This window comes from Molothrus aeneus, chromosome 1 (genome assembly GCF_037042795.1).
Source record: "Molothrus aeneus isolate 106 chromosome 1, BPBGC_Maene_1.0, whole genome shotgun sequence".
Taxonomy (NCBI): domain Eukaryota; kingdom Metazoa; phylum Chordata; class Aves; order Passeriformes; family Icteridae; genus Molothrus; species Molothrus aeneus.
The window spans coordinates 52,911,019-52,925,271 of NC_089646.1; the positions used below are offsets into that span (position 1 = coordinate 52,911,019).

General features: G+C 38.8%; 1 protein-coding gene across 4 annotated transcripts in view; it reads right to left on the reverse strand.

Annotated features, from left to right (window-relative positions):
• The window catches only part of HECW1 (HECT, C2 and WW domain containing E3 ubiquitin protein ligase 1), a 253,036-nt gene that overhangs the window by 138,921 nt on the left and 99,862 nt on the right, over positions 1-14,253 (reverse strand). For all 4 annotated transcript variants that reach the window (XM_066557176.1, XM_066557193.1, XM_066557201.1 and 1 more), the window contains one exon: positions 12,227-12,334. In XM_066557176.1, the coding sequence (XP_066413273.1) occupies positions 12,227-12,334 (108 nt within the window). The remainder of the gene's footprint in view (positions 1-12,226; positions 12,335-14,253) is intronic.

Here is a 14,253-nt window from a genome sequence, read left to right on the forward strand (position 1 = left end):
TATATATAAAAGGCTTTCACTGAATCATTTTCTAACAGAAGAAAGCACAATATGAGATTTTAAATTTGTTGTAGAAGCTCAGCACACTTCATAGAGAAGAAGTAATTACAGAAGTGCCTGCTAGCAGTGCTACTGCTAAGGCTGTGTCAGGGGTTCATTATTAACCCAGTTTTCACGGTTTCACACCTCAGTTAGAAGACACCCATGTGCTGGCCCTAAACTACCATTAAACACTCATCCCACTAGCAATTTATTTAGTTACTTTTTCTTCTTGTAAAAATGCAAACAGAAAAAGGGAACTATATTAAATTTTCATGCTTTTACATAGATATATACTGGGGAAAGAGCTAATAATTTAAACAGCAAATTCTGACACTTCTGGCTGAAATCTTTATACTGTTTAAATTAACATCTAGTTCTCTTGACTACAGCAGGACAGGATTTCATTCTCTGAATTCTGGAGAACTTTGGATCCTGCTGTCCACTGAGCTGCTCAGAGAGACCAAGTGCCTTTTCCTGTTTAATTTGTGTCTTTCTTAAGCCTGTTCCAGTTGTAATACAATGTGAATTAGCTCAAAGCCCACTGAAAGACACGGGTGTACATTGTTACATTTGTGCATTGTCACGCTTCTCACTGTTCTGAGCATTGCTAAGTCTTTCTGATAGAACCAGAGATGAGATCTTTTGAAAGAGATGTTCTAGGTAACATCTGGAAACCCCTTCTGGATGGCTGCTCACACCTGCTGAAAGACACACACTGCACAAACCAACAGTGGTTGAATCCCTGTGCCTTCCCCATGTGATGGTGTTGTGTGACACACACACAGCACAGCCCACTAGGGACAAAAGAGCTTTGCTCTGCTACTGAGCAGGTACAAGGGGGACTTAACAAACAGTACTGACAGTCTTGCCAACATTTTCAAAAAAGGACTATCTTTTGCAACACAGTTGAAAGCTGGCAGGAGTTTCCATGATAAGGCTTTAAACTAAGATTTTAGTTTGAATTGCCTCTGCCTACGCACCCTCTACCTTTCTGAGGTAGAAATTGTGTGAAATTTGGTTGATCTCTGCTCCATTGCCTCCTACTCTACAGCAAAGGAAATCAACATACTTGCAGCTGAGATGCCTCCCGGCTACGTTTCATTTCCTTTCCCTCAAATGTAAAAGAAAAATTTGAATGGAAAAGCTGCATGAACCCACATAAAAATTCCCCCTGCACCAGAATGTGACAAATAAAAAACCCAAGTCAGAGGCTTTCTCACAATTGCACCCCAGACATTTTAAGTTTTTACATAATATCATCTGACTCAGCCCTAAATGCTTGCTTGCATTAGCTAGCCTACCAAAATACCAGGGCCTTTAGGAACAGCACACAGCGATGATCTGAACTACCAGGCTTGGAGAAAGCAATCCAGTATTTAAAACTGATTACAAATCGGCCACACCAAAAATGGCATGGTGGTGAAAGATGACTTCTGACTGAGTGCCAGCACAGACAACTAACTCAGGTAGAACCATCTTAAGCACCACATTTGACTCTGCTGTGGCTGTTCCTGAACTGAGCCCCTACAATCCAACTTATCACTATATATCTTTTCTTTTACATTTTCACCTTAATACAAAACACATACATGGTGAGTTCTCCAAAATATAAGGAGACAGGTAAAAGAAGAAAATAAAGGATGAAATCAAAGTATACTAGTATCAAAATATATTACTCATTTTTGACATGCCATGCATAAGATTTCATGCTGCTCACAGAGGGAAAATGGTGTCTTTATTAGCCATGAAGATGTAGGATTCTTCACAGGAAGCTAATAAAGCTTACCATAATATCCTGTAAACAGGAAAGCATTTGAAAGCCTGAATCCAGATGCATGCTAATTACAAACATCACCTATATGTAAATCAAGAAATCCTAGCAAATGGAGGGAAGGAAAGAGTTTTGTCTCTCCCCATGACCATAAGATACCACAGTGACAAATCAAAGAAAGAAAATATTTTTTCTTGGTGTTCTCTAAGTGAGCATGGCTGGCTCATTCTGCCTCAGGTGAACACCTTTATAACAGCAACAAGAAAAAGACACTTCTTGGAGGTCTCAGGCTAACACATACTGTGGAGGTGCAAAGGTAAAAATAAATGTTAGCTAATACACTTCAGGAGGCAAGGAGAATTTCTTCATGTAAAACAAAATCCTATTACTGCACTTGTATTCTGTTTTAAATAGATAATTTCACCCCTAGATCTTGTCTAGCAATCAAGCAGGCAGACTACTCTAATTCATTGGAGGCAATCACTGTTGGCAAATCTGCTGACCGAGTGTTGCCTGGAAAACTGGGGAGAGTAATCACATGCCAGTTTTTGTGACTTCCCAGGGATCTCTGGAGCAACCCAGGGCCACCAAATCATGAAGTGATATTTTACCTTCAGGAAGCTCAGCAGCTTGCATAAACAGCAAGTTAGTAGGAAGACAAACCAAGACTTAAATCTCTACAAGCCTATGACAGACCTTGAAGCATTCCAAATGTTGGTTTACTTGAATGGAGTAGAAAAGAGAAATTGAACTGCATTCACACATCTGTAATACCTGTGTTAGACAATGGCAGTGTTAAGAAACTTTTCTGTTTGTAGATGGATTTTTTTAAGCCAGAGACAGGGGAGACAGGTGTCCAAGAGGTGCAGGCTACACCAAAAGCTGCTTCCCCTCCCAGAATCTGCCTGCTGAGTGGGACCCTCAGAAGCCTACAGCTCTTGCCTAGGAGCCGCCTGGGAAAGCTCTCTGGTACTCATCTAAATCAAAAAGATTGCACATTTATTCAGAGTCCTTTTTCACCCTTGTGTTTGCACTCCCTATTTTGCTGGTTTTGAACTTCTGCCATCCAGATGTCTGTGTCTATTGGCAAATTCCAACAACCACATTCACAGCTCGAATTCTGATACACATGCATTGCTCATCTTATTTCTAACTCCAGCTACACTTCATGTTTGGAACATTGCAGCAATGTACTTTACAATCAAAATCAATATTGTTTCTTATGGTGTAAATTATTTTCTCTTAAAAAATATGGCATTTTTAGGGCTCTTTTTAATATTTTCTCTTTGGATCTCCCAATGAGAGGAAATCATTGTTGAACTTTTAAAGTATTGCAGACATGAAAAAGAAATGGGTCAGGAATAAAAACAAAACTGAGAGGCACAGAAGAAGATCATTCAAAATTAAATACGACTTTCTACTTTTAGGTTTGGGGCCCAAGACACATTCACATTTAGGGTCAGACAGGATCTAGAGCAACCTGCTCTGGCAAGACAACCCAAGACCACTGAAAAATGGTATTAATATCTTTTTTACAGTGTGAAGGGCCACTAAGAGGAAGCAAGATTACCAGTACGTGCAGCCTAATAATGGAAAGCTGCCTTAAAGTGGCCCCAGAGTGAGAAGCAATCAGATCTGTAGCTTTTACTCTCCGGAGTGAGTCTAGAGCTACAAGTGAGCTATGACAGCTCACCCCAGGGGAGTAAACAAGTCACTTCCCCACATCTCTGCTTCCTACTGCTTCAGAAGTGACCAAGTACCCGCCAGGCACACAAACTCTGCTGCCAGGGAAAAGGAAGGGTTTGGAATAAACACTGCTCTCTACTCTTAAAAGTCTCACTGTAGCAGTGAGTGTTTTTCGTAAAGGAGACTTGAAAAAAAATCCACAGGCAGGACAACATTTAATGAGAGAATGCACAATGAAATTAACATAGATAATTTAATGAAAGGGAAATTCGGAAAGAAACATCCTTATGTAAATTTAATTAAGTAAACAATTACAGCAAAACTATCTATTTCAAGGTTTGTAGTAGTTTTTTGTTTTGCTTTGTTTTTTAATTGTAAAAAGCTATTAGCACTGAGATATGGGAGGAAATTATACCTGCTACTGATTGAGTAAAATGAACATCTAAAGTATTGAAAGGGTTGGAGAAGAGTTTGAAAATATAAAATCCTATTTATCTGAGGTCCTTAAGATCCTATTATCAATATCAAAGACCTTGCAGAAAGATATTTCTGCTGGGCAGAAGTGTTTAAACCCTGCAAGGAGACCATAATTCTTCCCTGCTAAATTCATCCCTTCCACTCTCTGAGAAAGTCTATTCTGAGTATAGATGATGCTCTTGACTTCTGGCAGTCCCTATAGCAGGAAACCTTGGACCAAGAGTAGGGTAACAACAGGGCTAGATTTACTGGGTAGTTAACGAGAAAAAACAATTATGAAAAGGTTTCCTGCATCACAGGTGCACTATTTCAGAAGCAGGAGGAGTTACTATAGCAGAACACCACAGATATAACTCTGCCTTCCTCATGGAAGGCAAAGTTTTGTCTGTCTAATAAAACGATCCAAACACTGTTGTATGAATTGAATAAATATTGCCATAACTACCAGAAGGCATAAGAAACATAGTGGCTGCCTGAAATCAAGCAATAAGATAGGGTTACAAACCAGTTTCTGAATTAGGTGAAGGGATTTATCTCCCTTTATACTGAGATTTTCCAATGTCCCACTGGACATCTAAGAAGAGCCCTTGAGATGCTTCACCACTGCAGAGAGATATTTAACAGTATTTCTAAAAGAAAGCCTGAAGATGTGAAGCAAACTGCCTGCCTGCATAAACTGAGAAAAAAATTATCTTTAATACTTAGGCCTCCAGTTCTGTTTTGATCCATTACTTTCACGGTATGCTTTAATAGGATTACCAAAAAAACCCCACAGTTGTAAAATTCTCCAAAATTAGAAATGGTAAATTATTAACACTGATATACTGAATGCAGTACTTTTACATTATGATTTATTTATTAAGAAAACTGAAACAAAGCTCAGTATCTTGACACTCTTTTGGAATAAATATGACCTTCTGATGCCTGTGCTGATACCCTTCCAATTACAGTTCCTTGACAATTCCATTGCATTTGTCTCCTGTTTTTCCACAAAAATAAAACCACGAGAGCCAAAGCCTGCACCAGGCAATCTGTGCATGGTGGTTCATAAAGGGTTCTGGGGCTGATGGCACATGGACTGCATGCAACCAATTCTTACAGAATTCAGTGGCATCTCACTTGGCTTGCAGCAACTTCAGAAACACACCCCATGAAATATCCAAGGGGAGAACATAGGGTGCAATGGAGCAAAGAGAAGAGATCTGTTTTCCAGAGCAATTCCACCAAATCCCTAAATAGCATTATCTAGAAAAACTTTCCAGAAGCATTTAACAGTGGCAAAGACTAACTGATTTGTGAGTTGGAGGTGACACCGTAATCTTTTACTGTCCATAGCAGAAAGATTATCAATGACACAATAACACTATCTAAGTTACAGTGATCCATTATAATAAATCACGTGATTTCAGCACCAGTTGTGCAGAATGCGGCACAGCCAAAGTTCAGAGCAGCAAAACAACAGCTATTGGTTCACACATTTATCAAACACTGGGTTAGATGAGAAAAATACAGCTACTAGCTGCACTACTGCATTTCAGGAATCTCTCTTCATTTCCTCAAGGGTGTGATAAGCTCAGTGGTATACTGGTTGATACCAAAGGTGAATCACAAAACACATGACATATGCAGGAGTTCTGAATTTAAAGCCAGTACAATGTGTCTGAGGACACTGCTGGAAGACCTAAATGAACATATACGTGAACCCATATTTTCAAAATTTGGCACCTATAATTAGATTCCTCCAGACTTGAACTAAAACTTCAGTTAAATGTTACTGCACCTTCTTGACCACTTCTTTGGGAATTAATTGATGTCCAGCCTCTGAAGCATTAATACAATGTCTGTGCTTGTTTAAGTGGCCTGGAAGAGTCCAAGTAAGCTGTGGTCTCTGTGACAAGGAACCAGGGCTTTGTGAAGAAAGACTTGCTCTGACAACCATGCCTAAAATCAGGCATTATTTCTCATTCAAAGCTTTCTGAAACTCCTATTACCAACCTATCAAAACTCTCACTTCAGTCTTAGCTTTGCCCAAGCAAAGTCCTTGTAATTTCTTTAAGCACTGCCATGAAAAGCATGGAGCAGGTAGTGTGGGGACCAGCCAGGTGCCCCAGCACGGTGTCACCAAGCACAGATGCCACAACACAGACATCTTTTTCCCTGTGTGCAAATGAAAACACAAACAGCTGTGATCTCCACACAACAAACAAAATGTCTCCAAGTGTCAAAACAAGTTGTGGAAAGGGAGAGTAAGACCAAGAAAAACACGATCTGCAGACAAGTCGCTTGGTTAAGCTACCAGAGTGAAACCATGCCAGAAGCTAAGAAATGGCTGACTAGTGCCTTGGGTGGATTGACCCACATTTCCATTTATGATAGGCTGCTGCCTACAATCCAGGCACAGACAGACTTTGTAAGAGGAGAACTGACAAGAAATCCAAGAAAGGCAAAGATTAAAGGGCTGACCAAAGGATCCAAAGCGCAGGGTTTTTAAGGAATCTCAACATCCAGTTTCAGACTGTGCTCAACTTCCCAAAGCTAAGCTTGGCTTAAGTATGAGTATTAAACTACTATCAGGATAACAGGCTGAGGAAAAGTACAATTTAAAAACTGTGTGCAGGGTGGAAGACAACCAAACAGCATCAATAAGACTAATACATGCACAAAGAGCTGAAGAAAAAGAACCATAAAACAAGGTGGACAGGCAAGCAATAGTTACACCTTTGGGGGCACATCTCACTTATTACTGAATATCTGGCTTTTTTGCCCTGACACCTTTAACTGTTTTGCTTCTAAATCATCCTCACACTGTTGAAGATGCTTCTGTTTTGCTCCAGTTTTTACTGTCTGTGGACTCATGAAGGTTACAGTCATGCAGCATGACTGTAGGTCATGATAAAAGTTATATCAGGATGGACTTCAACAGCATTATCTATATTTTTGCTTCTCATGTGCTCTTTTCATGAAGTGAAGGGTATATTATTTGAGAGACATTGTGATAATGAAAATGGAGACAGGAAATTACTTTAGTGGGCTGGACTTGTCAACAATCTGTCCATAAAAAGGAAAAATTTGTAAATACTCTGGCTTCATTAAAGCTTTTATTGACATGAATGTGCCTCATTTATTTGGAAATATTCAAGGCTGGAACATCCTTCAATTATTTGTACTTTGAAGGCAGCCTTTATATCAGCTTTCTAAAGATAAATTTTCTATGGAGAGCCCCAGATAAAAGTGCTGATTGCCAGTTTGGGGACATTTCTGTACGTACTCCATAAATGCACAGCATTTATACAGCCTATATAGATCATAACATAGAATATACATCTTCTATCTGAAGATGTACCAGGATCTCTCAGATATCTGACTTAAGTTGCACCTTTTTTTACCATTATTTCCCTTCTAGCCAATAGGAACAAATGAGTGTTATTTCTCTTTTCTGCAAGGGTCTGTCATTCATCTTGGTTATTAAAAATTCAGCCGCAACAACAAATTTAATAAAACAACTGCTCCATAAGTTTTCAAATAAAAATGCAACACAGATGACTGGTTACCCTTGGAAGTGGTTGTTAGCTGTCAGGTAGTGAACAATCTTTAGAGAGGCCTGTAGATTAGGAGGGGAACCAGCTATCTAGCTATCTTCAGTGCAATTCTGAATAGCTTCAAAATATTACTCATCATTGTAAGGATATGCTAGTTTGATACAATGTTTATAGGATACTGCTGCAACTCACCTCAGTGCAGTGGTCTCTTGGATACCCTCTCTCCATATTGCTGTGTAAACCAAAAAACGTGCCACAAATTGCAGTGCAGCAGAGCGTATTTCCTTTCCTGGAAAACCCATTATAGGCTGGTTCTTTCACTGCAATGCCCTCCAAGCCTTAACACAAGGTTCACATCCCTTGTGGCACAGAGCCTCTCTTCACTCCTCCTTCCTCCACTCTGACCAGTTCATGGCTACAGTGGGTGGTTACTGTTTATCACTGACTTGACAGAAAAACCCAAATTGACAGACTTCGGCAGAATTGCAAAACTGGCTGTAGTACAACACTGCCTCTTCAGCTGTTAGGGCTTTTTGTTTGCTGAATATTATTAGGAGAGGAGTTCTGTTCTGCTGGCATTTGGAAGCAATTCCCTCTCTGACTCGTACCAATTACATATCTATCTGGCAACATTATGTTGCAAGTTGGTGACATGCAAAGTGGAAAGGCATACCCTTCTCTGGGAAAGGCGCTCGTCCTTTTCAAAGTGAAAAAGTAGATTGCTAAAACAAATACAAGCTTTAAATGTCTGTGGCATCTGAAAATGCTGCACAGGTACATATTAAGGAATTATCTGTGTTTTGAAAACTGACAGGGCTTTGTAGATGGTCTAAATCAGGCGATTAGCAAATTCAAAAGCAATACATATTTTGCCCAAATACTCCCAAACATAGAACTATGTTCCAAAAGGAGTAAACAATTTTGCTTTGTCGTTGATCTCACAGAAAGCATTTTCTTAACTGGTGAGATCTAAATTATACCTGAAAAAAGAACCCTTAAAGATTCTGACTGGGCAATCCACTGAGAATAGCATGAAAGTATAGCGTCAACAACAGAGCAGCATCTGAAATTGTAGAATTCCAGTTTTATAAAAGAAGTGCAATTAAGGAAGAAAATGTTTGAAATTTCTTTCCACGTCTTCCTTTGTGCTCTCCACTCCTTGTGCACTTTTACAAATCTCTCACAATATTTTACTAGTTTCTTCTGCCCACGTGCACAGTTCCTCTCTACTGTGATCCTGTAGGTTGGTGGATTCGCCCAGTAATTATCATTACAACTGTGTTTGATAGATTCCATTGTGATAATCTGCTGCCATGAAGAAAATTACTTTCAGAGGCTCTTCCCTTCACTCATTCCTATTCCAGGTCCCTGCCCATTGCATGCAAGCTACTATTTACAGTGATAAGATGTCAGCAATCTGTTCAGTACCTAAAGAGTGGGTTTATGTATAATGAGTACAGGTTACATAATTAGAGCATCATATTTCATTTGCTTGTTAATTTTCAAAAAATGCAGGAAAGCAAGGATAAATGACTGTGGAATATTATGCATTTGAACAAAATGCTCCTAAGTATATTATATATGCCTCCACAGTCAAAATACAGAAATGAGTAATAGCCCTCTATATACTTGACCTCTTTTCTAATGCTTTTTTGCCTATTAATAGGAGTTACACTGTTTCAAATCAGCTAGTCTTGGATATTTATGATTTTTCAAGTTGCCCTACAAAGCACTTTAATAAAAAAAGGCTCAGAGATTTATTTGTAAGCTGTCAGATGGCTGGCTGTTCACAGCATAAGGGTAATTTCCTTAAATGTGGTACAAAAACAAGCTGTGAGGAGTCCTACAGTCTAACTGACAACAAAAAAATTTTGGCTTCTGAGGTTGGCCAGGATGATTCCCATGGTCTCCCTGTAATAAGCCTCACACAATAGCACCACCAAAAATATTTAACCTTTACTATTTCAAGGCCAGGGTATAAACTAATCTGTATGGGGTGCCTAAAATTCTTTAAAAATTTAAATTCTCTATGTAAGGCTAATTCTTTATTTGGCCATACACTGATCTCCCCTTTATCATAGCTCCAGGACAAAGACTGCAATTTATACCATAATATTTTCTGAAGCCATGTGTTGACAGTCAATATTGACTCACGTGGTAAAAAGATACCAAAGTATGAATAGTTACAGGAAAGGCAAAAGCAGAAATGAAGAGCTGCCTTTGTAAGTGAGCTACTCTGTTTTTTTGAGAATTAATGCTATAATCAGGAAGACTCCAATCAATAGTAAATTGAGGGGATTTTAACAATGTATGGGAAAACAATATGGATACCTTGAAAATAAATTACCACACCTTAGCTATATTTCTTAGGTGAGTTTTATTTTGATAACCAGTATCTATCTCTCTGATCCCTGCAAATGTTATGCTATGCAACATAAAAGGGAGATATGATCTCTGTCTAAAAAAATAAAAGTCTGAAGGAAGATGGTTTACACCATCCTCTTTGGATAGAAAATACTCAAGGTTTTCAGACACTGCAGTTTTTAATATAACATTTAATCATCTGCAAAGCTGTGTGCTTTCATATGTAAGTCTCAGCAGTGGGCAGGAATCCTCAAATATGCCTTTAGATATATAAAACCAGCATACATGAGCATTCTTCCCTGCTTTAACTTCCCACTTGAGTAGTCAAGTAGCTCTTAGAGCACGTGCTGTTATTTACTACTGCCTACTTCATTTTCTCCTATTTTAATTCTGGACAGGGCAATGATTTGTCCTTGATGAGCACACAGTGGCACAAAATCTCAGGGCTGACATTCACAACCTAATGGTTGGAGTATAACAAATTACCAAGAGGCAGCAATTCATCAAGCATGGGCTGCCCAGCTATGGTGTAGTACAACTTACTTCCAAGCATCAATGAAGGATGGTTATGCTAATGTGCATTTTCTTACAGTAGGGCAAGTGAAGAATGTACATGCAATCAATTAACAACAGCTTCTGTGTCTCTGCTAATGAGGGCAACCTATTAAGCTGGCATAATTCATTGTGCATTTGAGCCTTTAATGAAAAGTGGCCCTCCTAAAGAGGCTTTCTCCTAAGCATTTCTCATGTTGCCTCTTTGTTTTGTATTGTGGATTAGCCAAGGAAACTACCAGCAGTCTCATCACACTTCTGCCCTTCCTTAATAATCCAAGATACTGAAGTCTCTTCAAACACCCAGTCTGGGATATTTTATCTCCTTCCCACAGCTCTTTAACAGCTAAAAGAAAATATGATCAGTCTCATGAATTTGTAACCATGGCTCAAAGCCTCTGCAAAGTAGAGCCTGCCTTAAAGGTTAGATCCTGTAATGAATTTCTGCCCCAAAACCAGGATAACTGAAAAAACCCCATGTTCTTATATGTTAAGCAGTTTCCCATCCATATATTTTTCAAAACACAGGATATAAACATCCTGTATGTCCTGTAGATATTTCAGCAGGTCCCTAAATTCTTTAGAACAACATTCTCAGTTTAACACTAGGAATTACAGACCAGCAGCAATACTTCATACGGCAAAGAGAGAACCTGCTTCTAGGACTGAGCAGCTGTAAAATGATTACATGCAACACCCTTGCTGATACCACATATTTAAGATCAAAGTCATAGATTGGACAAGCACAACTTATGTCCTTTACAAATCCTTTAAAATACAGGTTATATCAAAGATTCCTTTGACTGCTCTCAAATATAGACACTCTTAGACAGATATACCTGTCAAGCAATTTATAAATGCTTTTACCAAACTTCTGAATTTTGTCCAAGAGGCTAAGGCAGATCATTGGAAATATGCAGTTCAATTGTAAAACTGAAATTGCTTCATGCTACTCTTCTTCATGCTTAACTCCTCAAGGATATATGTGGCTCTTCCACCACAGATGTTTTGCTATAGATTTCAGTCCAGTATTTAGAGTACCCTATTTGTATCCGAAGATGATCATAAATTGCATTTACACTAACATATGGTAAATCTCATGGAAAAGGGGAAGGATTTGAATGGTCAGGGACATGTGGCAGTCAGGGCTGGAAATATTAACTTGCTGTATAAGGAATCTAGTACTTTTCAGAAGCAAATCCAGTGTTTCTGTATTTTCACTGCTAAGATGGAAAAGATTTATACTGCATTGTATCAAATGCCCTGGATAAAATATTAATATAATGAGGAACAATTAATGTGAATTTAATGTATCTTGCTGCAACTACATATAGTTACACTTTTATTAGTGTAGATGATAATCAGAACTCAACCCTTTCAACTTCTGAATTCACCTGAGTCTGTTAGAAGCCAGATACACCATGAAGTTTTCCAATTAAAAGCCAATGTTATTCTTCCTGGAATGATATTATGCCCTTGACTACCTGTTTTCCTTAAAACCATATTAAAGTTAATGCAGCTCATTAGTCCAAATAATAGCAAATTGAGTAAAATACATATTCATAACTGTATTAAAAGTAAGTCAATGCCCACTAAATTTGTTTGCAGAAACTGTAGGTTACTATTCCATCAAGTGCTTCAGTTTCTATCAACACAGTCAGAGATTTTGGTAACATTTTTGGCCTTTTCTAGGGCACATTTTGGGCATAAGAACATCATAAAAGCAACAGTAATAGCTGAATTATTGTTCTGGAGTGAATGAATTAAATCATAGCAGAAGTGGAAAAATACTTACGCTCCACAAAGTAAGAGCTGGCATCAATCTTCCAAATAATTTGACCCCGGTGAGAGCCATTGACGCCACGGTTCTTGTAGTCCAAAAAGTTTTCTGACAAGACCTCATCTATAAACAAAGAAGATTGGTCTCAGTAAGTGCCTGCTATGACAGTACACACAACAGAGAGTCAGGCTAAAAACACACCTTTGGCTTGACAGAATATCCTAGAGCTACTAGAGAGCTTCACACGACATGTTGAGAAATCAGATTTATTATTCATTTATTTTATTTAAAAGTTCAGTCCAAGTGGCTGAAGCAGCAACCCAGGATGGGCTGAGCCATGGGCTCATTGCTCCAGCTTCAGGGGGATGAAATGGATTTCACAGCTGTGCTCTGACAAAGCAAAAGCCACAATCTATACCTGCAGAGACCAGCCAGCAACCTCCTGGGCTTTTCCTTTCAGTGATAACAACAGTTTTAATTTTAACAGAGATTTGTACAAATGTGCTTTAACCAACTCAGCCTTGCTTGCTACAGAAGAAGTCCTGGGTGGGTGCTGAGATTCACTTCTGAAGACAATTATGTTAATTATTACTTGCATTAAAAGTGATTAAAAACGTGAACCATTCAATCTGACATTAAGACACTTCAGTTGTAAACACTGTGAAAAATTGGCTTTGTTTCAAGAAGAAAACAAAGATAATGCCATATAACAAGGGACACTGTGCCTGAGGACACAGGGGTGGTGTGACCAACTGCAGAACAGAAGAGGCAGTCTAACAAACAAAGCTGAGAAACCCAAAGACTATCACAATACTTTAATAAAGGAAACTAAATTGAAGGAAATTACACTTTCACTGAAAGAAGAAAGCAGCAAACAGATGTCAACACTGTCCCATTGGCACTACAAAGTCATGCTTTCAAAGGAGGAAGGTGACTAAGTACCAACACTGAACTCTTTGGTGTTCCTCTCTTGAGGGATTACAACAGAATTCCTTCTAATGAGATCATTAACAATTGCAATGGATAATTATAAATAGCAATGCTATCTACAATAAATTTTCCCTTTGGTGATGGGCTAATTGTCAGAAATTATTTCACCAGCTGTGTTTCATTCTCTGTTTTGAAGTGCATCTCTGCTGTAATCCTTCAACAGCAAAATGCTCTGGTATGATTCTTGCTTTATACTTTATAGCTGGTTGTATCTTCTTTTAAATTCCAAATTATATATATCTTAAAAAAGCAGGTAAGTATACAACTGTTACTCTCAGAATATTGGTTTACTTATGAATACCTTTAGTAAAGGACCATCCTGGGTACAGATTATCAAGGATCATGTACATCATTCTGTGGAAATAGGAACATTATGTACTTGTGAGAAGACTTCAGCCTGTCCATTTTGCTTTGGCAAGAAAAACATTTTATACTTAAAGGTGAGCATATACTGAAATGTTGCACTGAGCTGGAGCCTGGGAACCCTGCCTGGCTCTCATCCTGATGGGCAGAGAGAGTATCCCTCAGTTCCAGTATGCTGCTCACTGGCTTCATCACTTGTGATGTTTATTTGTCATATTTAGTCTCTGTAAGCTGCTGGAGATGCTCCAATGCCTGCCATGTTGTGATGATGCATGGGTAATTACTGTCCCTCAAAATATACTGTTTATAAAATACCATGCTTGCTTAAGGAGTCTTGGCTCAGCTGGACTCAATGGTCTTGCTTAAAAAACTGCAGGCATTTTAGGCCAGAGTTCAGTGGCACTGGAGATCCCAAAATCAGCTTTAAAATACTGTGTTCATAGGCAGTATCTGTGGAGACCAGCTGGCACTTCCACTGTTGCTGCTTCCCACAGCTGGCGCAAAGGCAGTGTGAACTCTGCCACACAAAACCCCCCTAATTTGACAGAGATGTTGACATATGCCCAAACCAAAACTAAATCACATCCCTATTGCAAGCTGAGCCAATGGGCATGACTCCAGAAAACCCCTTCCTCTATTTTCCTCTAGTTGTTGAAAAAGTGTAGGAAGCCTAGAAAACCAGGCTGAGA